This window comes from Mus pahari, chromosome 17 (assembly GCF_900095145.1).
Source record: "Mus pahari chromosome 17, PAHARI_EIJ_v1.1, whole genome shotgun sequence".
NCBI classification, from domain to species: domain Eukaryota; kingdom Metazoa; phylum Chordata; class Mammalia; order Rodentia; family Muridae; genus Mus; species Mus pahari.
In genome coordinates this window covers 21,688,087-21,711,704 of record NC_034606.1, presented here as the reverse complement: position 1 = coordinate 21,711,704, position 23,618 = coordinate 21,688,087, and the positions used below count along the sequence as shown (strand labels likewise).

General features: G+C 40.9%; 1 protein-coding gene across 1 annotated transcript in view; it reads left to right on the top strand.

Moving 5' to 3' along the window:
• Positions 1 to 23,618, top strand: part of Sntb1 (syntrophin beta 1) — a 264,616-nt gene that overhangs the window by 113,441 nt on the left and 127,557 nt on the right. Inside the window, exon 2 of the mRNA XM_021216977.2 lies at positions 1,964 to 2,180. Within this exon, the coding sequence (XP_021072636.1) occupies positions 1,964 to 2,180 (217 nt within the window). The remainder of the gene's footprint in view (positions 1 to 1,963; positions 2,181 to 23,618) is intronic.

Below are 23,618 nucleotides of genomic sequence, written 5' to 3'. Positions count from 1 at the left end.
AGTTAGACATAAAAAGTGCACAAAAAGTAAATGAATAACAAAAGCCTCTTTCTATCATGGTGGCTTTTCATTCTACTCTCTGGTACAAACTACTATCAATATTTTCTAGAACTCACACTAAAAATAACTGAAGATATACAAATATAGTGTATATATGTATATAATATATATGTATGTATATATATAGAGAGATGCATACATGTCTATATACATATCCATATACATATATAAGAACTATATAATATATATAATCACAAATTTACATATACTGGAGTATTTCTTAGTTGTTTTAGTTTTGATTTTTGGTTGTTGAGACAGTGTTTACCTGTGTGTAGCCCTGATTGTCTTGGAACTTGCTTTATAGACCAGACTGGCCTTAAACTCAAAAATCCAACGGCCTCTACCTCCCAAGTGCTGTGATTAAAGGCATATGCCTCCAGGCCCGTCCCATATTTGTGACTTTATACACAAAGATATTGCACTGTCTACTTTACGTTTTCCTTAATCAACAATCTTCCAAGTCTTGCTCCATCAACATCTGCATATCTCTCTCATTTTAATGCCTATAGAGATTATGATATATTTAACCTCTTAATTTTCTAGCTCTTAGCCTTGAGAAATAATGGCTCTCCTACTACAGATTTTGCCACTAGAATATAGATGTTTGTATTCATTTCTTTGTATACGTGATTTCAGCACCACTGAAGCTGAGAAGTCTGCCCTTGCTTCTGAGCATAATAACAGCATCCTGGGTGATGATGTAGCTGCTAGAATCTTTATGTGTGCATTAAATCACAGTCTTCCAGCCTGGGTTACATTTCACATCATCTGCGCACTTGTTTTCAGTCTTCCACAATATGATTTATAATCAGAAAAGATAGACAGTGTCACAGATGAAAAAAAAAAAAGATGCATGCAATTCTCAACTGCTGGACATTGTAATAGCAAGTTCCAATACATTGATACGTAATTTAAATAATAGGATAATTGGGTTGAAAGGAGCAGGAAGCCTGAATCTTGTTCAGAATATAACAGTCTTGGTGCTAACAGCATGCCCAAAGCAGGTTTCTTTCAGAGACCGAGATTTTTCCAAAACTGTAACCTTCTATTCTCTTGAAAATTTCATGTGAGTACAGTGTATTTACATTATCCACTTCCCATTCTCTTCCCTTTCTGACTCTTCTGTGTCCTTTCAACTACCTTCTCTCTAATTCATGACCTTGCTCAAATTCATGACACACACACACACACACTCACTCAAAATCTACTGAATCCCATTAGTATTTCTTGTATGCACCTGTGTTCAGGGATGACCACTAAGACTGGGGAACCAACTGGGGGCCCATCTCTAGAGAGAACTGATTATCCTTCAGCAGTCTAACCACCTGGATGGAGCTCTTCGCCTAGGAGTTGAGCCCGTGTTAAATTTTGCCCCATCCATATTGGTATGTTAACTGGTGTGGTCTTGTGAAGACACACCTATACTATTGAGAGTTCGTGGATGCAGTTTTCCTATCTGGTATAGAGGACACTAGCTAGCTGACGCTGTCTTAGTCTTGTGCCTCTTGCAATATTTACAGACCTTCTTCTCTGCTGTGTGAGCCTTAGATGTAGAAGCTGTGTTGTAGGTGCCCCAGTTAGGGATAGACACACTCACTTATTCTCTGCATTTGGGCAAGCTGCAGATCTCTGTAGTTGCCTTCTGCTGAAAAGCGAATTTTCTCAGATGAATATGAGAACTGCACTACTTTATGGGTACTAAGTTAAACATTTTATCTGATTCTTGCCTGGGTTTACAGAACCAGACTTGTGTTCCCTCCTATGAAGTGAACCCTAAGTCCAGTTAGACAGCTGTTGACCACATAAGTATTACTTATACATTGTATGCTGTATCATATATTGGTATTCCTAAAAAGTGGTATTCCTAAAAGTGTTTCTTGTTTTTTTTTTCCTTTCTTTATAGTGAAGTATATGAGAGAAGCCACACCTTACGTGAAGAAAGGGTCCCCAGTGTCTGAGATCGGATGGGAAACACCTCCACCTGAGTCCCCAAGATTAGGGGGCGGTTCTGCAGATCCTCTGTCATCCCAGCCCTTCTCCTTCCATAGAGACCGGAAAAGCATCCCCCTCAAGATGTGTTATGTCACCCGGAACATGACTTTGGCTGACCCTGAAAACAGGTAACGGGGGAAACTTTCCTAGCCTCTGAGGTTATGACAGAATTTGCTGGGTTGTGCTGGTGTCTGAAAAGACTCCATGGATCTTATGAATAGAATGAAAGGTCCTCCCACCCTCCAAGCCTGAGGAAGATGAATATTGAAAGAGGGAGATTATAATCCAGCCAGGTTCCCTCTGAGGGTCAGATGGCAGAAGGCCTAAAGCTCTTCTCTCCCATAGGAGGGTAAGAAGTGGCATCAATCTGAGACTGCTGTGCAGTTTCCCAATGTCCATGCGTGAGTCTGCAGGCCGCAGGGTAGACATTCCACCTAATTCAGGACAATCTGCAGTACAGTGAAAGCGAAGCAGAAGTTATGGTCTCATTTCATTCCACAATGATTTGATTGTAAGAAAAAGTACCAAGGAAGAGAATTAAGAAGAGAAGAGGGAGAGGGAAAGAGAAAGAGGCTGAGGAACCGAGCCAGCAAATGAGGACTCTTGGTGACCTTTGCATCCGCATTAAAGTGCTAAAAATAGAAGCAGCTCTACTGGTCCTTATTTACCACATGTGTGGGACAGCTGCAACTCCCACAAATGGGAAAGATTTGGCTGGGGTCACAGTTGCTGATGGGAAAAAGCCAAGGTGATTGGGGCAGGGAGAAAACTGACTCTTTGCCTCTAAACTCCATGTGGGTCTTAGTTCTCGTCCCAGTGAGTCCACACCAAGGAAGCCGTTTGGGCCCTTCTGGCTCCAACCACCTGTCACATCCCTCTGCACTCCTCCCCAGCACCCATCCTAGTGTCCTCATACCAATACATGGATGGGCTGCTTATAAGAGAGCCAGCAGCAGCGAGAGAGGAATCAAGCCAGGTGGAATGATGAGGTAGTCCTCCTACGATGATCTCCCTCCTCCCTGTTCTGCTTTATCCCTCCTCTTTTTCCACTGATTCCCTGGACCAGTTTATTTCTTGACTGCTCAGAATTTTCTCCTCCCTGGGGTCCTCCCCTCCTAATCAAACAACCCCTTTCTCTCAATAATCTAATGTTAAGTGTCAGATATAATAAATTCACAATCTGCGGAATGTTCCTCTTGTACTAGGTAGTGTGCTAACTCTTTTAGTCGGGCGATTGCAAAGTCATAGCTTACAGAGGCACTCAACTCATACATGTTCCTTTTTCATAGTCTATGTAATAGTTTACCATTTTAATAAATCTGAATTAGTTGTCTATTGAATATTGTGAAATTTCACATTTAAAAAATAGTGTTTTTCATTTCTTAAAAAAAAAAAAAACAAAAACAAAAAAAGGGGCTACAGCGGTGCACACTGGTGCAGGCAGGGCTCTAAGTAACAGGAGCCCAGGAGTGGTACATCCTTTGACAAGTGGATGAATGCACTCTCTCATTCCTGTTGGTCATAATTAGAGACTTCACGGAATTCCATGCCTGGTCCTTCATATTGTCTGCTTAATACCTGACTTCTTAGTACTCCGTAGTCTTCCTAACAGTTGACACATTATTGTTGTACCAATTCTACAAGTTAAAAAAAAAGGTCGGGCAATGGTGGCACACACCTTTAATCCCAGCACTCAGGAGGCGGAGGCAGACAGATTTATGAGTTCAAGGCCAGCCAGAGCTATACAGAGAAACCCTGTCTTGAAAACAAAAAAAGAAAAGAAAAAGAAAACAAAAAAAAAAAAACAAAAAAAAGGAAGATAGAGAAATTTCCAGAAACAGCCTAGAAGTTATTAATAGCTTAGAAAACAAAACTTCATGAATTTTTTGTTATTCTTTCTAGCAGGAGACTTATATGTTATAACATTTATGACCTATAAACAACATGAGGTCAATCAATTTTCAGAGTGTTTTGAGAAACCTCTGGCTTTAATAATACTGGGATTTCCATTATGTGTGTCTATACAGACAGTGGAATGGATTTTTTAAAGCTTAATTCCACAGCTGTCTAAGTCGACCGCTGATGAGTTATCTACAGAGCGTCCTGGGTGGGAGTTGCAGAGCCTGTTCTACTAGGATATAAGAAACAACAGGGCAAAATTAAAAGCAAAGGTCCAGCTGAGACAGATGGGTTATGAGGAGACATCAAGTCCAGATAGGTCTACCAAGTAGATGAAGGTGGAACTTGCCCCTAGTAAAGGAAAAAAAAAAAAAAGAAAGAAAGAAAACCAAAATAGGAAACAAATACTTTATAGAATTGCATTGGCATGCTGGGAAGAATATATAGCATTGCCAATCAGACAGATAATGTAGCCAAACCACAGTTCTGCCTAGTACCAGAGATACTCCAAACACAATCTGACTTCAGCGGTGACAGACACAGCACCTGGCAGGAGCCCCAAAACCAATGCAAAGGAGCAGCAACTGAAAGCACCAATTTCTTTTTTATTTTTTATTTTTTATTGGTTATTTTATTTATTAACATTTCAAATTCTACCCCCCTTCCTGGTTTCCCCTCTGAAAACCCCCTATCGCACCCCTCCTCCTCCCTGCTCTTTGAGGGTGCTCCCCTACCCACCCATCCACTCCCACCTCACTGCCCTAGTAGTCCCCTATGCGGGGTCATGAAGCCTTCCCAGGACCAAGGGCCTCCCCTCCCATTGATGTCGGAGAAGGCCATCCTCTGCTACCTATGCAGCTGGAGCCATCCTCCATGTATATTCTTCGGTTGGAGGTTTAGTCCCTGGGAGCTCTGGGGAGGTTCTGGTTGGTTGATATTGTTGTTCCTCCTGTGGGGTTTCTAAACCCTTCAGCTCCTTCAGTTCTTCCCCTAACTCCTCCATTGCAATTCAATCTTGATATATGATGAGGTAAAAATGCAGGCCACAGAACACAAAACAGAACCAAGAAGGGCTGATTTATGCTGAAGACCAAAATTCACAAGAAGTCGTAGATAGATTTAAACACAAACTAAATAGCAATTCAGCGGTAACTTGTATAGCAGAAGCTATAGAAAGTTGACGAGGAAACAGAAGCACAGTACAATAATTTAATACAAGTCACTCTCAGTCCAAGATGGGTCACGTGGAAGGCAAAAGATGAATAAAGATATAGATTTAAATAGTGTAAGAAGTGGCTCCTAGATGCACAATAAAATTTGTACCTGGCTATTGGAAAATGCACTTTCTACTTAAAGACATAGTTTACAACCATAACACCTAGACACTCCCAATCTCATCTGATCTCAAGTACACACAGAACATGCATACGGTTAGGCAAGGAGTGTACATCAAAGAGAATGTAATAGGTCCCATTAGGTAGAAATAGTAGAAGCAATGTCGCCTGGCAACAGCGGGTTAAAACCAGAAAATTAATAATAAAATCAAACCTAAAATACCTTTCTTCTTGAGTTTTGTAAAACACTCTCCATAAGCAATCCTTAGACCACTGAAGAAATACACACTAAACTTCTAGCCCGTCTTTAAACGATAACAACGAAAACTGGCACACAGGGTTAATATAAAAAAGAGGAAGACACCCACCCCTCACCTACTGCTGCACAAGGTGGGGGAGGGGTGGAGCACCTAGCCCGGGGCAGCATAGTAGGACCGGCCCTGGTGTCTGGGATGGGTGAGCCAGCCCTGAAATTGTGAGCAGGAGAGTTAGTCCTGATAGTATGGATGCAGGAGAGCAGGTGGGCTGACCAACTTAGCTTGCACTCAGGCCCAGATCCAGGGCTCTGAGTTGGTCCACCTCAACATCTACCCCAACTATGAACTAACTGTAAGGGGGCTGGTCTCAGCCCCACAGGTCCGGAAAATCTGAAGCTCCAGGAGCTCCATGACTTAGGGCAACCACAGGATATCTGGGAGGCATCACTTATGATCGGGTATTGATGGTGTAGCAGAAGCCAGAGGCCTTGAACCAGACTCATTGCAATGATAATTTACGACTAAAGCTGTTCTGGCAAAGGGATGTAGTGTGGGACACATTGAGATACAAACTTCAGGTTCCACACTAACAAGGATTTTTGTTTGTTTGCTTGTTTGTTTGTTTGTTTGTTTGTTTGTTTGTTTGTTTTTAGGGGCGGATATTTTTAATTTTTGTTCTGTTTTGGGAAGAAAGGTTGCAAGGACAATGGTTGGATACAAAGAGATAAGTGGGATTGGAGTGCGTGATGTGACATTCATTAAAAAAAAGAGAGAAAAGGAAAAAAGAGAAAATGATCAAAAAGCATGTACTGTGTATGTCTAGCCACAAGCATAAGGAAGTCTTAGTTCTGCCTCATCTTCATCAATTTAATCGAGAACTCATCACAGGATGCAATTAACCATCTTCTACATAGTCTATCTCCACATTGCAAGCTTTGCTGAGGATTGGGCGTAAAAACAAACAGAAGCCTTGGCTGGTACCAAACCAATTTCTGAGTCATTACCTCCTTTGTCTCCAACCTCAACACCTGGAGGAACAGTTCACTGGGAAGCTGTCAGCCAGGAGTTAATGGGTCCACGGGTGCCAGAACATGAGAACAGATTGATAAATGCCACAGCATCTTAGGGGCTGATGCCCTCAGTGGGGGACACACAGTTGCTCACAGTTTACATTAAAACCTTTAATGCTCAATTTCTCAAACAGAAACAGCCACAGAACAGCAGGCAACATCGCTGTTCTTTCTGTGAAAAAGGTCACTCAGCAGGTGCCAAATCCACAAGCATTTCACTAATAGTGGCCACTGGTGAGGACAACATCCTTTTTCCAAATGCTACCTCTTCATATATCCCCTACTTTTCATCTTTAATTCTTGGCCTCCACACCCATTGTCCTCATCCTGGGCCACATCTTCCACCCGCCAGAGTGTCTGAAGCCATGTCCTTTCTGGTACTTTGTTTTCAGTTTGTAACTTCTCCAGTCTCCCATCCTCCTAGTCAATGGAATAAGAAACCCTGTGTTTTACCATTTGATCGAATAGGCTCCCACTCCTCTGCATAATAATGTCTATCCTCTTTAGTATTGGGGGGAAAGCCCCCATTAAGCTCTGTGTCTGTTTTAATTGCTCAGCACTAGTCCCTAATTTCCAACCTTTATGCTTCAGCAATCTTTAGGCAGTTTGCATAGCCCAGCAGTCACCTGCCTGCCATCTTCCCAAAGGCCCTTATTTAAGCCCCAGCAGACACAACCCCTCTAGGACATGGCTCTCTTATGATACACCTTCCTTGCTGCTCTGGCCATTACTGCATCCTTCCTAAAGACCGACAACTTTTTCTGTGCACCTATCTAGTTCCCAAGCTATACAGTTCTTGAAATCGGAGACGTTCCATGTTTTCGTTCCATTACCCCAGCTCCTAGGAATATTGTTTAGTACAAAGTAGCTGTTCGAGTATATTTTCACTAACATATGATAAACAGCCTACTTATCTGTCATTTGGGGCATTCTTCAATTTTTTTTCTTTTAAAGAAATCTTCCCACAGACAGCTTTGAATATGAGAGAATAGATTAAAGCAACATTCTAACCCCATACATAGAAAATTCAGTAAAACTAGGACAATGCATTAGCCATCCTGGTAGTGAGTGTTAGTAGGTGTACCAGCGCAGGCAGGATGTGAGGCATCAGTCACTACCTTGTGTACTACACAACAGAGCCTAGTGTATATTTCATGGTTAAAGTACAGCTACGTACATCCTGTCTTGATAAACAGTATGCATACCTATGCCCAGGGCACAGGTGAGAAGCTCACCAAGATGCTGTGCAGGATTCAAATGGAAAAATGTGTTCTCGACCCAGTGGCTCAGAGAGGTGGGATCTGGTAAGTCCTGTGACACACTTGGATTTATTTTCACAAAACACCCTCGGTGCTGGCACCGTAAGTCAGAAGCTAAACTTCAGCCACCGAAAGTCAGAAAGTTGATTTAAAGGCCTGCGGGAACGGATCCATCTCTAAAAGGTTGATTCCTATTAACCTAATAGCCAGAGTCCACTTAAGAGATCAATGAAGTTGTCAACCAAACAGGCTTGCTTGCAAGGGAGGACCCGATGGATGTGCTTTTACTGTGAACGGGCCACATTGGAACACAAAGGCACATCTAAGCAGAATACTAAAACACCAAGTTACTCCACCATGCTGACTTACAAGACAACCTAATTTCTCTAGGTGGACAAGGCTGCATGAGAAATTCGAGCACCACAATGGTTATTTGGTGAGCGTGGAACCAATGTAAGACGGAATAAATACATCTGCAGTGCTTCAAATAAGAAATATGGAGCTGGCCTTTCCAGCATGGGAGAGCCTTTCCAAGATGGCCATTATGTAGTGTTTCCCTTTGCCTGTCAACTCTCTCTCCTCTGGGCTGTATATAAATAACCTGCAGCCTCCCCTTGGCATTCACTGTCCTTTCATGACTAATTAAACTTCTTTATTTCACATGGTTCCCCCCCCCCCCACCGCCAGGAGAGTCAGAACAGAGCAGAATAAGAATTTGTTTACCAAATTTCATCACTTTCTAGTCCTGGTTCTCTGAGGCTGCTCTTGTATCAGTTGGTTTTCTTAGAGTCTTGCATGATTCCAAATACGATAGTTACATATTTGTAGACAAATAGGGTTTTAGTGACTACCAACAGAAAAATAAACATTTTATTAGCTTAAATTTATTTCCTCTTTACCCCATACCTTACACAGAACTCCCAACCATGCTCATTAAACTTTGAATACTGTTGACAATTTCCCTTCTTAATTGCATCCAGAGTGAAGATTCATGAGATAGTTACAACTGCCATTTCTCCTCAAGACAACTTCTCTACTGAGAGGCTTGCCAAATACTATTTTCCTCTTCCTCCTCCTCCTCCTCCTCCTCCTCCTCCTCTTCCTCTTCCTCCTCCCCCTCCTCGCCCTCCTTCCCCTCTTTCTTCTTCTTGATTATACACTTAATGGTTGCTTCATAACAGAATCTGTTGCTCAGCGATCATGATGTACATTGCAATTGAAAACAGAAGGAAAATATAAGCAATGTATAGGTGTACTATATGAAGTGGACACATTTCAAGTAACTAAGATGGAGGGCTAAGTAAAATACATGCTCTATCACAGGGGAAAAACACAATTTGAAATCAGAAATTTAATCTCAGTGTTGTTGCTTATTCTCTTTATAAAGAACTCTCCGTGTTCCAGGTTCTTTATCTGCTGTAAATGAATATTTGTACACCGTCCAAAGGCTTAGGTTGAAACCTAATCTTCCATTCAGCAGTATTAAAAGGTGAGGATGTAGAGTAATCAACTACTATAATCGCCAGCCATATCCCTACTTCTCCCTGATGTATAGGGACCATCAGAAAAGAGCAGGGGTAGAGGGGATAGGTGGTTAAGAAGAAGGGAACCCCAGAGTGAAATGGTGTCTTCTGGACATGACAGGATTGTTGTAATCATGAACTCATAGCAACGATGGGTTCCTGCGTAAGGCTTGTATGAGCTAAAGCCATTCTAGTACGGAAGAGGGAGGAGCTCATGATCCATAGCCCCCAAGGAATCATTGACAGTTGGCAGCTTTGGGAGTAAGATACTGGCTTTCTTTAAAGGTGCAGTTGGCTATGCTCCAGTGGTTGAGTTCATACCATGAGTATGTAAGCAGTATATTGTGGGCAGCACAATTAAGACCCAGTGGGCTCTAAAACAAAAAAGGCACAAAGTTTGGAATGGGTAGGGAGGGTCAGAGTACATCTGAGAGGAATAAAGGAGAAGAGTAGGGAGGGGATATGATCAAAATATAGTTTAGTTTATGTGATTTATATCTCAATTAATAAAACATATTAAAAGTGGAGGTAGGAACTCAGTAAAACAGTTAGGTTTAAGGTCAGTCCCTCATGAATAGGACTAGGGTTCTTCCAAAAAGGAACTTAGAGAGCTCATGTACCCCTCTAGCATGTAAAGACAGACAATCATTGTCATCTATGATGAGCAGGTCTTTCACTATTAAGTTCACTGGTGTCTTGATTCTAGCCTTCTAGTCTCTAAAACTGAGGCTGACCTGTTTCTCTTCTTTCTAAGTTACTCTAAGGTCTTTCATTAGAACAGTTTGAACAGATTCATACAAAAAATTAGTGCTGAGGAGTGATGTGTTTCTCAACAAATATTTCACAATATAGAAGTTAGAGAATATGTAGAAGTTAAGAAATTCCTGATATGTTGCTCTGAACGGAGGGCTGTGATAAGGCCTCAGAAGGAAAAAAGACTGAGGCGAAACCCTCAGTCTTAAAAATAACATGATCCGAATGTTGGTGGTGACACAGGCAGTAAAGGCCTCAAGCAAACTGGTATCAGATCATAAAGGAGCCAGCTTTGTTACTAAGTGTCAAGGCACGTGCTTGATTTGTACCTAGATTCTTTTGTCATATAGAAGTGTTGTAAGTGGTGAACTAGAATATTGGATAGAAGAAATACCCAAACAACTTGCTAAAGGATGAGTTATGGCTTTCTCTTGACTGCTTAGAATAAAATGCAAGAAGAAAAAAAAAAAAAACAAATTAAGGATGAAATTTATTACCAAAGGAAAACATAATAAATATTTTGAGAATTCTCAGCATAGCTGTGTTGTTAAGATTGAAAAAGAAGACGAAGGGTGTGGCCAAGTGAACCTTTGGTAAGGAGGCTAGTGTAGATCGATAAAAGCCAGATACTACTCAGACAGATAAAGAATGGCCTCGGAGACATTTACAGGCTCTTTGGAGCTGTCTTACTCTTTGTGGGCCTAGAATACCCAGGCCTTGAGAACGGAACAATTACAAAGCTCTATTCCATCCATGACGCCTAGTGCTCCTGATTGTCCCAGATGATGCGCAAGCCACTATGGTACTGCATCCACACTGGTGCTTAAGCAATGAGTGCATGGTTACCTCCACCTGCATCCCAAAGGATGCATTTGTAAGGTTCTAGGACCCAAGTCGTAGGGCAAGACCACTGCAGCAAACTGTCCTACTAAGACAATTCTCAATGAGGCCACAAAATCAGATGGTAGAGATTAAAGACCCGTACACTCACCAGCATGCAACTCCAGCCTTGGAGAGCTACAGGCAAGTGACTTCAACCCATAAGGCTGTGCATCTGCACTGTTTGAGGAAAGCCATGGGAGACAGAGTCACCTGAAGACTAGAGACCCAACCCCACAACTGACTATAGGAGAAGAGGGGAAACCTGAGTCAGAGATTATTCTGAAAGCATGTTATAAGGTTATTGTGCTAGGTTTGGATTTGAGCAGGACCTGTTCTTGCTGTTTTCGTTATCAGTTCCGTTTTCTGGACTAGGGATGCTTAACCTAAGCCTGTTCTGCTGCTGTGTTTTGCAAACATGCATCTTGCTCGGTTTTACTATCTCCCAGTTGGAGGGGAATTTGTCTTAGGACAGAACAAGTCTTCATCGCACTCAATGTCTGAGTCAGATACCCAGATAAGACTTTTGACTTTAGATTTTTGAATTGATGCTAGAACTTGTTAAGATCTGGAAGACTACTGAGATAGAGTGAATATACGTGTACCTAAGAAGGGCATGAACTCTGTGGGACCAGGGGGATAGCTCTTAAATGTTTATATCCACCAAGTTTATATGATTAAAGCCTAATTGCCGGTGTAATAGTCTCAAGATATGGCACTTTTGTGAGGTGAATAGATGATTAATGCTTAAAATTAATGCCCATATGAAAGAGTTTTCAGGAAGCCTATTCACTCTTGCTGTGACACAATGGTACATGCAGGCCATTATCTATGAAGGGCAGATATACTGCATACCACATCAGTGAGAGGCTTGAACGTAGACTCCCCCAAGTCCAGAACTGCCAGTTTTAAACTTCTGATTTTTTTTAACTGCCCAGCCTAATATATTTTATCTGTCAGTATAAACAGAGGTGTTTTCTGTAAAATATGGCTCAACATTATAGCCATGTATAGTGGTTTGTGAAAACCGGGTGACTTAATGTTTACTACCTCCAACTCCTCTGAGGACAATGAAGTTATAATGTAGATTTCAGTCAAAAATGTCTTCATTACTGGGTGCAGGTAAAGCAATGGAGTTCTGTTATGGTGTTGCTGTTGTTTTGAGTTTATTTCTTCATCTTTACTCAGAGATCAGAGAACTTTCCAAGTCCTGTCCCCAAGCTGCTAAGCAGAGATTTATTTCCTAAGAAAACATTCTTTAGCAGAGGGTTTTAAGACTGCTGAGATTTCTGGCTCTTTTGCAAGGACCTATGTTGTAATTTCTCCACCCTTAGTCTCCTAAGAACTTAAGTATTATCTATGTGTCAGTTCCAAGTCCGCAGCTAGGCTCGGTAGCACAGGCGTGTAATCTCAGCTGAAGGGAGAAGATCACAATTGCAAGGCCTGCCTGAGCTACAGAATGAGTTCGAGGCTAACCTTAGCAGCTTAAATGAGACCCTGTCTCAAAATAGAAAGCTTAAAAAAGACCTAGGGACATGGCTCAGTAGTAAATTGCTTGCCCTCATATCTATGAGGTCCTCAGCTTGATCCCCAGTACAAAGAAGAAAATTAAATCCCAAGTCTTCAATCTACTATTTCCTCCCGCCCTCTGCTGTCCACTGTCAAACCCACGCCACATGCCTGCAGTCATCTTAAGTATTCAGCATCTTTGTTTTCAATCCCCTGGTCCCTATGGGACACCCGTCAGTGTTTCTCTTTCTGCAAGATTAGAATTGGTTTAAAACCCAAACAAATATTTATTTCTTAATATACTTCAGTTACAGGTCTGAGTATTCAAAACAAAGGGGTTTCCGTTATCTGTGCAGAAACTGGTTGGTTCAGGCTCTAAATCTAGACCCTTCCTGAAGCACACTAATGGAACTCCTTGTACCATGAGTAAGAGTCAATGTTTTCTTTCTAGTTCAACTCTTTTTCTTGTTTGGTTGCTGTGACCTATTCCAACCTGTTGTTTTTCGTTATCTTATTTAATTTAACTTCATTTCATTTCATTACTATTCCTTAGATGCCTCTCTGTTTTCTAGCCAGAGACAGAAAGTATGAGGAGATAGGTGGGAGGGGACATGAGGAGGAAGTGGGAGGAATAGGGGAAGGGAAATCGGAACCAGAAAATATCGTCTGGAAGAGAAATCTATATATTTTCGATTTTTGATTTTCTTCTTTCTTTTTCATTTTTGCTGTTGTTGTTTTCAAGACAGGGTTTCTCTGTGTAGCCCTGGTTATCCTGGACTTGCTTTATAGACCAGGCTGCCCTTGGACTCAGAAAGGTCCACCTGCATCTGCCTCCCAAGTGCTGGGATTAAAGGAATGTGTCACCAGGGCCAGCAAGGAATTTATTTTTAATACAGAAAAAAAAATTCAATGCTCTAATTTTTCAACTGCGGCTTTTAAAAAGTTAAATATTTAACACTTAAAACTAAAATTAATTCATGCATGTCTGCAGTCCCAGCTATAAAAGAAGCTGAGGCAGGGGATTATCTGTGCTCAGGAACTGGAGATCGGCCTGGGTGAAACTGCAAGATACGTACTTCAAATTCACCAGTAATTTTTTTTTTTTGGAAAGTAACATATTTGATCTAAAATTATGTACTTTTCTCTACCACCAAAGCTACTATTTTAGTAATGCATATTCATCTATCTATGTATCTGCCTATCATCTATCATATGCCTGTCTACCAAATTGCTTATCATTTAGACAAAGCCAAGTGAAATATTTTATTGCTGGAGAAAAGAAAGGGAGTATTTATCAAGTGTAAGTGTGGCTGTATTTATATAAAAATAAAACGAACACCGGGCGTGGTGGCACATGCCTTTAATCCCAGCACTTGGGAGGCAGAGGCAGGCCGATTTCTGAGTTCAAGACCAGCCTGGTCTACAGAGTGAGTTCCAGGACAGCCAGGGCTATACAGAGAAACCCTGTCTCGGAAAAAAAAGAAAGATAAGGAAAGAACAGAGAGTAATAGATGAAGGCATCTGGCATTGATCTCTGGCCTCTACACATATGAACATACATACATATATAGGTGCACACTCACAAAAACACCTATGCACACAAATATCACATACATACAAAAATGATGATAATAATCAAGGCAGGTCGTTTAAAAGAAAGTGGAAATCAGGTTTATTGCTCAATAGTAGTTATTCATCATTTAGTTTATACAACCTGTCTATTGGCCTGTTTGGCAATTTACATATGAAATCCCAGGACCTTGTTCTCATTATTAAGTTGGTAATGTCTGCAGGTCTGTTTGTCAATCACCTCTCTCCACATCCCCTGTGGGAAAGATGTTGGAATTCCTCATTTTCTAGGTGATTCTCCACTGCTCTGTCACATTTGTTTGGACTCAGTTTTCTGCCTTTCTTTTCAGTACACTTTGTTTACATTTCGGCTATCAGAGCATGGTTCTTTCAGCTGTCTGATGTTCCCTTTTCATCGAATTTTCTTCTCGTTTTTGTGAATGTCACATTTTCCGTTAGCTCCGAGAGACTGTTAATTAGCTGATTTTAACTGTGCTCTGTTCTCTTCCCTGGCTGATTGCTTTAGAAGCATTTTCATCCTCCCTGCTGGAGGCTTCCCTCAACTGTCTGTTGGCCCCTTGTTATCTGGTCTTTATTTAGATGGAGACTAAGAAGCCTGTTAAAGCCTGTGTCAGTCAGCAGTTGTAGACTTATTGCTGGGCAAGATTCCCATGTGAGCAGGTTACCTCTGAATCTGAAGTGTGTGTTTAGAAGCATTTTCTGGCTCTATTCACTTAGGATGGACTCAGTCGCCTACTCTTCCTTTGGATGTGGATGGGCAATGGAGAGTGGGAAAATACCCGGCTGCGATTTTTTTCTGAAAGTCCCAATGTATAATATATAGAGTGCACTGAGGACTCTTGTTTTCAGCCTTAATCATCTCTGGAGGTTCTGTGTCATGTAGCTCTGCCCCCAGCTGGCATCTTCTCTGTGCCCCTTCATGTTATAATTCCCTGTATTCTTTCTCTACTCTACAAAATCCATCAGCTCCTTCTTTATTGGAAGTCTTTCCAATGCATATTGAAAAAGTGTCCCTCTCCTTCTCCTTTGAGTTTAGACCTAGTTTTCTGGGCCCTTAGGAAGGAAACGTTAACATGAATGACCAAGCCACATGGTGATTTGCCTAACAAGAATCTTTGCACAATTTACATCTTTGTATACAGCAACTACACAAAAGCTTTGTTTTAATGAGCTCAGAAGACACTTCATTGCCCTGTTATTTTTAAGAAAATCTATTTCCTTCATAAATGAACTTTAGCATCCACACTAATTATCATACATTTTTAATCAGTGAGGTATGAATTAGTAAGACTTCTGGAGAGAAAGAGAGAGAGAGAGAGGAGAGAGAGAGAGAGAGAGAGAGAGAGAGAGAGAGAGAGAGAGAGAGAGAGGAAGAAGGAATCTCTGGTTTGCATTAAGAAAGTGTTCAGAGGTCTCATCAAGCAAGATTCCATGATTCATGGATATACAGGTCCACAGGTCCTCATGAGTTCATCTTAGCTCATTCTGTACAGTAAGTAACATTCCAAGAAATTTTAAGTTTCTCCTTTAGTGAGAGCTTTTGGAGAGTTTGAACTTGACCTTCTGGGTGTAGAGGAGTTTTGCTAATGTTGACTCTCAAAATACAGGTCTTGTTCTTTTGCTCTTGATCCATTAATTGAACTCCATTTGGTTCGCAAATAACTGCCCTGGGATTTTCCAGCCGCGATAATGATGGCTCTGAAAATAACCCCAGACTTATCATGCAGACACCCTCTATTCAAGCAGGTATCCCCTGTGCGGGCGACTCAACAGTACAATGGGAATTCACATAGAGACCCTGTTCTTCCTTTCATTATGTGTGGAAACTTGTTTTCCTTATTGGGGAAAGGAGTTGGGACACACATTACGATTGCTATTCCTGCTTGATGGTGTAAAACATGTGCCTCCTTTGTACTTAAATGATGCTTGAATGTGAATTTTGACACTGCTTGTTCTTTGAATGTGAGCTTCGTTGTTTCATTTTGTTTGAGTTTAGTTTTTGTGATAGAATCTCATGATGTTGCCTGGCAGGCCTAGAATATTCAATATGCTTCCTGTGTGCCAAGATGACATGCATATGTCACCATACCCAGCCTTGTCTGTCTCTCAAGTCTCAACTCTTAAGTAGCTTTGTTTATTGAAATTCTACACTGTATGTCATGTTTTGCTTTTGCTTTTGCATTTGTTCACTATCTAACATTAGCACGAGAAACCACTCGTTGAATACAAAAGGACGGGCGAGAGACTATCAGTCTCAATGCTAGGATTACAGGTTTCATTGCTGAAGAATTCACCAGACAGCACTTAACGTGGGGGCATTCTTGTTTCCTGAGCATGGTCTTTGTAGTTGAACTTTATCCCACTGTGACTCAGCAGCACAAGTAATATTTACTTGAATAGCCGTACTGAAAGAACCAACACATACGCAGATCTTAGCAGCCCCCGGAAGCTGTTACCACCCCAGGCTTAGGAACCAACAGAGACGAGTACCTCTGGAACTGGGAGAGTCCCAGCTTGGATGACAGATAGGCCACTGCTCCCACATTGTTCTTCTGCCTTCACATCCCCCATTGATGCTTCCAGTGGAAACTAGAGTCCAGGAAGCCCACATAGCATCATTTAATACATAGAATTTGGGATATTGGAACACAGAGCAAGTCAAACTAAGAATCTGGAGGCAAAACCAAACAACAACAAAAAATTGATTATAAGAACGTAGTGCGTTTAGAATGAGACCATGTCTCAACAATGAATAGTATTTAATTTCGTCTCTTTGATGATGGGTCCGACACATACAAATCAAGGTATGAGAACATGCGAATAACCCAAACTCTGACTTCAATGGAGAAATCACTTTGAATAGCCTCAAATCATATGTATAGATTCTTGTTTAATAGTAAGTCACACCCCACTGTAGAGTTCCAATGAAGAATTCTTTTAAAGCAGGATGTGATGGAACATGTTTGTAATCTCAGCATTTGGCAGAAAGACCAGAAGTTCAATGTTCAATGCCAGCCTCAATCTATGTAGTGAATTCCAGGCTGACCTGGGCTAAATGAGACTGTTTGTTTGTTTGTTTGTTTGTTTTGGGACAGGATTCCTCTATGTAGCCCTGCCTATCCTAGAGCTTGCTTTGTATAGCAACTGGTCTCAAACTCACAGACATCTGCCTACCTCTGCTTCTCAAGTGTTGGGATTAAAGGCACAGGCTACAAGCAGAAAGATTCATTTTAACTACTATGATGCATGGAAGATAAGACAGTTTATTTGGAGCAAATTGGAAGCTATGGGAATCTAATATATCAGGAAGTGGTCAGTGTCACAAAGCTCTAAATAGGTTTTGTGTCCAGGAAAAGCATAAGAGGTTTAAAGGGAACTTCTTCCAATGTGGCCATGGATTGCAGAAGACACAGTTGAGGCTGCTGTCACCATACCAAGCTTGCTTTGGTAGTGAAATATCTACTATGAAAGGTATTGTCTAAACAGAGAGAAAGGGAAGGAGGTACATATCTAAACAGAGAGAAAGGGAAGGAGGTACATATCTACAATGCTTACGCATCAGGAAGAACCAGATGTGCCACAAAACCTGAATACTAATTCACTTTCCTCTAAAATGACAAATTACTCACTGCCCTTCCTGTATGCCCTTTCACTCCCAGTGTGAGGTGCTCCGTGAGGTGCTCCCTTTGTTCGTCTGGAAGAATCCGCCCTCCCAGTCTCTGTTAGGAAACACATAAGCAATGCCAAGCACTGCAGTTTGTTTTCATCGCCGCATTAGTAAACATTCGGACCACAGGAAAGTGCTTTCATGTTACCTGGAAACGAGACACCAGATCCAGAAGTTAAAACTCACGGAGCTATTTTCTCAAACACTCTGACAATATATATATATTTCCTCATGTATTGTACTGTCATGAAAAGATGATTAACTTTCAGGCCAGGTCAGGCCAGGTTTGAGCACTTGCTTTTCCCGTTTGTTATCAATTTTTTAACAATTCACTTCTTGGATTGTTTTAAGAGTTGATGATGCCTCTACGCATGTGCAATATTTAAAGGAAATAGCCTGACGTTTGCCTAGCCCATGGCATATAATAAACACTTAGCAAGTGTCATCTTGTCTTGTTTCTCTCTTCTCAGGGAAAAAAAAAGCTATATTGCCCAACTCAGAATATCAGAAGATCCTTCTAGTGTTGTGAAGAAATGTTAAGAAATTTTTAGGCTCTGCTAAGTGTTGGATAGTCTGTTTTGTTTGCTTGTTTTAGTTTAGTTTGGGTTTTTTTTTTTAATTTGGTTTTTCATATTTTAATAAATTGACAGTTATAAAACACTGCTTCAGTCAATGAACACCACGCCATGACTTTATACATTTCTGTCTGATCTTATATCTATGAAGCTGACGCTCTGAAGAATGAGGTCAGTTTGAAAATAGCATCTTTAATTTCTCCAGGAAGCACAGATGTAGGCTTTTAATTACTACAGAGATGTAGGATCCTACCCAGGCTACATACAGACTTACAGAAACACCCCCCCAATAAGTTCTGAAGGTACAGTTTTCCCACATTGCTGTCATATATGAGGGAAATAAAATTATTATAGCAAGCAGGACGGCTGAGCCAGTGTGGAAAATTGAACCCAGATATTCCTGTTGATCCCAGAAGAGTCCCACTATCCTGCTGGCTTCCAGGGTTTTCAGGCCTGCTGTGGCTGTTCCTGGGAACAGAGCTGTCAGATGTCCGTATGAGACCAGCAACACTGAACGTGTCCCTTGATCGTTTTTATATTCTTTTACAGATGTCCACCTTTTCTTTCTGTGTCATTATGGGTGGGCGACTATACTATTTTGAGTCATGTGCTTATAGATTTTGAATCCAAGGAATAGAAAAAAAAACCTAACTGGAATCGACGGGCATTAATCTACATGAAGTCATCAAAGTCACGAAAAATTATTAAAACCTGTGTTTATAACAGCTAAGAATCACTGCTTATTAGCTTGTTGTTGTGTTGTAGAGAAGATGTGGTTTGAAAACATAAGCACATAAGTTTATGTTGCAGTTCTTTGTGATCATCAAATAATGGATAGATAGATAGATAGATAGATAGATAGATAGATAGATAGATAGATAGATAGATAGATAGATAGATAGATAGATTGCAGTAAAGATTTTATATCCCTAAGCCCAAACTATCCTATTTCATGGACATCATGCTAACTGACAGAGATTTCATGATCATTCAGTAGCACAGAATAAACATTATGACCAAGTCATCAGCACTGTTGTATATGCGCTGAGTTCAATCAAGTTATTTAATATTTACTAAGAAATACCATAACCCTAACAGTGCAGCTAGTGACCATTTTCCCTCCCTTTCCCTCACTTTATAAGGTTTAAATGTAAGCCTTAAACTGGTACAGTCATTCTAGTGAACCAGTGTGGCCCAAAGGTACCAGAGGATGGACCACTAGGCCCTTTCACACTTAGAATATATAAAAGGTGTATTTTGCTATGGAGCAAAAGCAACACTAGTTGCTTTTGGGAGGCTGTTACTGTTTATAACTGAGAGTCTTTCCCTCTGGGTTTTGAGAGATCATCTTTGTTTAAAAAGAACCCCTACCCCTGTCTGTAACAAATACAGAAGTAACTATAACATAACCACCGTTTGCCACTGCTAAAGCTAAGGTGCCTGTGTGTTTGCAGCATCTCTTCAGCCTTCTTAAAATGTATACTTGTATTTGAAGACAAGACCACTAATTATTTTATTAAATTTTAAATTAGTATATAAAGCGATGAATTTTTATAGCATTGTTCAGTGTGTGTGTGTGTGTGTGTGTGTGTGTGTGTGTGTGTGTGTGTGTGTGTTGTCTCTATAGTTTGTTCTTGTGCACTTCCCTAGTTCCTTGTTGCCCTCTGTCTGGTCTCTGTCCTCCCCTGGACTAATTCTCTAAGAGTCATTAATCTTTAGTAAGGAAAGAACAGAGTATTGGAAATATTTTGAGTTCCTGGTTCCTTCTGTCATTTCTATCATATTTTTTATCTGAATTGTCTTCCATTATAATAATTATCAGGCTTCTTACAAAAAAAACTCATCAATGTAGTATTGATGTGAAAACTACATGAGATAATGGTTGCTAAAGTTCCCTATAACTTATAAGAATGCAAATAAAAAAACATAACTTATTTCAAATGCTTTTGCATGGTCACTTTATCTCTGGGGGCCACATAAACTACACGGTAAAATGCATCCTTCTGGGTATCACATAACAATAGCATTCATAAACAGCTATGATTACCTGTCCAATACTTTAAAGTGACTGGGCCCGCCAACATCCCATCATAGATGAAGAGAACTATGGGGTCCCATTTCTCCCCGAGGAGCTATTGCAATAGTGTCTTGGGGGGGGGGGAACGGAACCATTTTATCAGGCATTTAGACACTGATAAGTTGCCCATGGGATAATGAACAACCTCATCTAAGCAACCCTAATCAAACTCAACATTGGGAAGGAAGGGACATGAAAGCAGAAAGGGGCTTGTTTAGTGAGAGAGTGGTAAAAGAGGGTAATAGAGGGATAGGATCAAAATTAAGTATATCCATCTATGAAACTGCCAAAATGATTTTAAAATTATGTCTAAAAAAGAGAAAATTTCAAAGCCTAATGCTTTTCAGAAAAAAAGTCATATAAGTTTCTCCAACTGGAAGCTTAATGTATCATCTCCCTGTAGCTGGTCCCACGCTATGGGCTAGGCTTGCCTTGTTCATTTGATTGGCATCTGTGTTTCTCACAAGCTGTGTAAGTATTGGAGCTTTCTGTCTCTTTACAATGCCATGCTTCCAGCATCCATCCGACTTCCTGATTTAGAGGAGGCACTGAATCTCCTCATTGGAAAAATGGACTAGTTATTGTCAAGAGAACACAAAGAAGACCCAAAGGATCCCCATGAGCTTCTCAACCTTTGCTCAGCATTCCTGCCAGCTCATGCCATGGGCAATGCAAAACTGATGCTATTCATCTCTGCACCTGTGATCTTTGCATCCAGTGCCTTATAAATTCCTCCCAGAATAGTCCAGATCTGTCCCCGGATGGAAAATTCTTCTCTACAATGTTTGCCATGGTCATCTTAGTAGTTTGGAAAAACTGCAAGGCACCATTATGAGGGGAAAATATCTCCTAACTATGACCATGGCATAACATGCTCCATTTTATTTTCCAAGGGAAGAAGAATTCACTTTATTGACATCATTGTAAGCAATGTTAAAATGTCCTCCTTCCTTGCATGTGGGTAATGTGGTAGGTTCTTATTATAAGTTACATTCGCAGTTCTCCAGCTTGGAATAGCTTCTTCTGCAGATCTTTAAACTATAGTCAAGAAAGGCTGATGAAAAGGAGAATTTAGAGTAGTATTAGCCATGAGGTAGGCAGTGTTCTTTCTCTTTGAAGAGTCTCTGGAGCCCACCAGTTGTAGTGAAGGTAAAGAACTCTGGCTACAAACATACTGAGATTTTAAAGGAGTTAATGCTCTCTTGCCTAGCTGTCCTTACCCTAGAGCTATGGAAAAGATCCAGAGGCTGCTAGAGATGTCATCTTAGGTGGTCATGATGGTCTGAAAGAAAATGGCCCCCATAAACCCATATGGAATGGCACTATTAGGAGGTGTGGCACTGGGGTACATATAGCTTTGTTGGACTAGGAAGTTAGCTGTAGGGTTTCAGAAGTTTAAGCCAGTACACTTCCTGTTGCCTCCAGATCCAGACGTAGATCAGTTTTTCCTCCAGCCCCATGTCTGCCTGCACACTACCATGCTTCCTGCCAGGAGGATGGACAGAACCCCTGAAACTGTAAGCCAGCAGCCCCAATTAAGTGTTTTCCTTTATAAGAGATGCCTTGGTCATGGTATCTCTTCGTAGCAACAAAACCCTAAGACAGTGATTAGGTGGAGAACAGAGTTGCAGTGGTTTTCCCTTCCTCCTAACCTATCCCTCCCTGGTGCTTCCTATCGACAGATGCCATACAACTTAGTTGCCCCAAGTAATTATCTTTCCCATGGTACTGAAAAGAGTCAAAGAAAGTTTACAGGCAAATAAACCAAGCCTAAGCCCATGGATTCATTTGGTTTTCTTCTGTCTCTAGTTCTCATCACCCAATGAATGTTCAGTAAATACTGCATTAAATGGAAGGAATGGCTCACGTTGCTCTTATAGGAAATGTCTAAGTTAAGGTTCCTATTGCTATGATGGAACACCAGGACCAAAAGCAAATTGGAGAGGAAAGGATTTATTTGGCTTACACTTGTACAGTGTAATACATTCTTGAAGTAAGTTAGGGGGGAAAAAATCAACTAGGGCAGAAGCTGGAGATAAGTGATTCAGGGGCCATGGAGGGGTGCTGCTTACTGACTTGCTCCTCGTAATTTGCTCAGCCTGCTTTTTTATAGAACCCCTAATGATCTGGGCCCTCCCACATCAGTCACTAGTTAAGAAAATGTCTTATAGACTCACCTATACCTTGATCTTAAAGAGGCATTTTCTCAATTGTCTTTCTTTTCTCTCAGATGACTCTAGCTTGTGTCAAGTTGACATAAAACTAACCAGAAAAAGAAACAAGTCATTATACTCATTTCAGAATATCTCTGGGCACATGGTCAAGATAGGTGGGTTCCCTTTTCTTACCTTTGCTGTCTGTGGGAGCTCTGCTGTTCTTTGGAGCTTTATTCCCACCACAAGAACTTTGCAATCAGTGTCTTCAGCTTCCCTGGCCCTTAAGACTTATGCTTGGAATCATTCTCCTGAATGACATCTTCAGATTCACTTTTTTCCCATATGATTTGTTTGTCGTTTTGATGAAGTTAAAGAAACTGATGGTCTTTGTCGCAAGTAAACTATACGTGGCCTTAGAATATCACTTCAAAATGTTTAATGATTTATTTTTCAATAGAAATTGTATTACTCTTCTCATCATCATGACAAAATATCTGACAGAAGTGTCATAGACATGGAAAGGTTTATTCTGGTTTGTTGTTGCCAAGAGTGTAGTCCAGTCCATCAGAGCAGGAAAAGCAGGGCAGAGCTCACGGTGCTGGTACTGTGCGCTGGAGACTTCTCAATGGCAGTAGAGAACACAGAGTGTTGGGACTAGGGGAGGTTATAACGTTCAATGCTCACCTCATGGGTTCTAGTTCCAGCAACCAGGCCCCACTTCCAAAAGTCTCCATAGCCTTCTAGATAGTTCTATAAGCTTGGTGCCAACTGTAGGAAATAGTACAGACTTAAACTGCAATGGTAATAGTTACACATAGCTCAAAATTCAGACGTTGCAGTGGGTGGGAAAGCACTCTCCAGAATGAACTCCCCCAAAGTAAGTACCTTTCATATACATATACATATACATATACATATACATATACATATACATATACACATACACATACACATACACATACACATACACATACACATACACATACACATACACACACACACATACACATACACATAC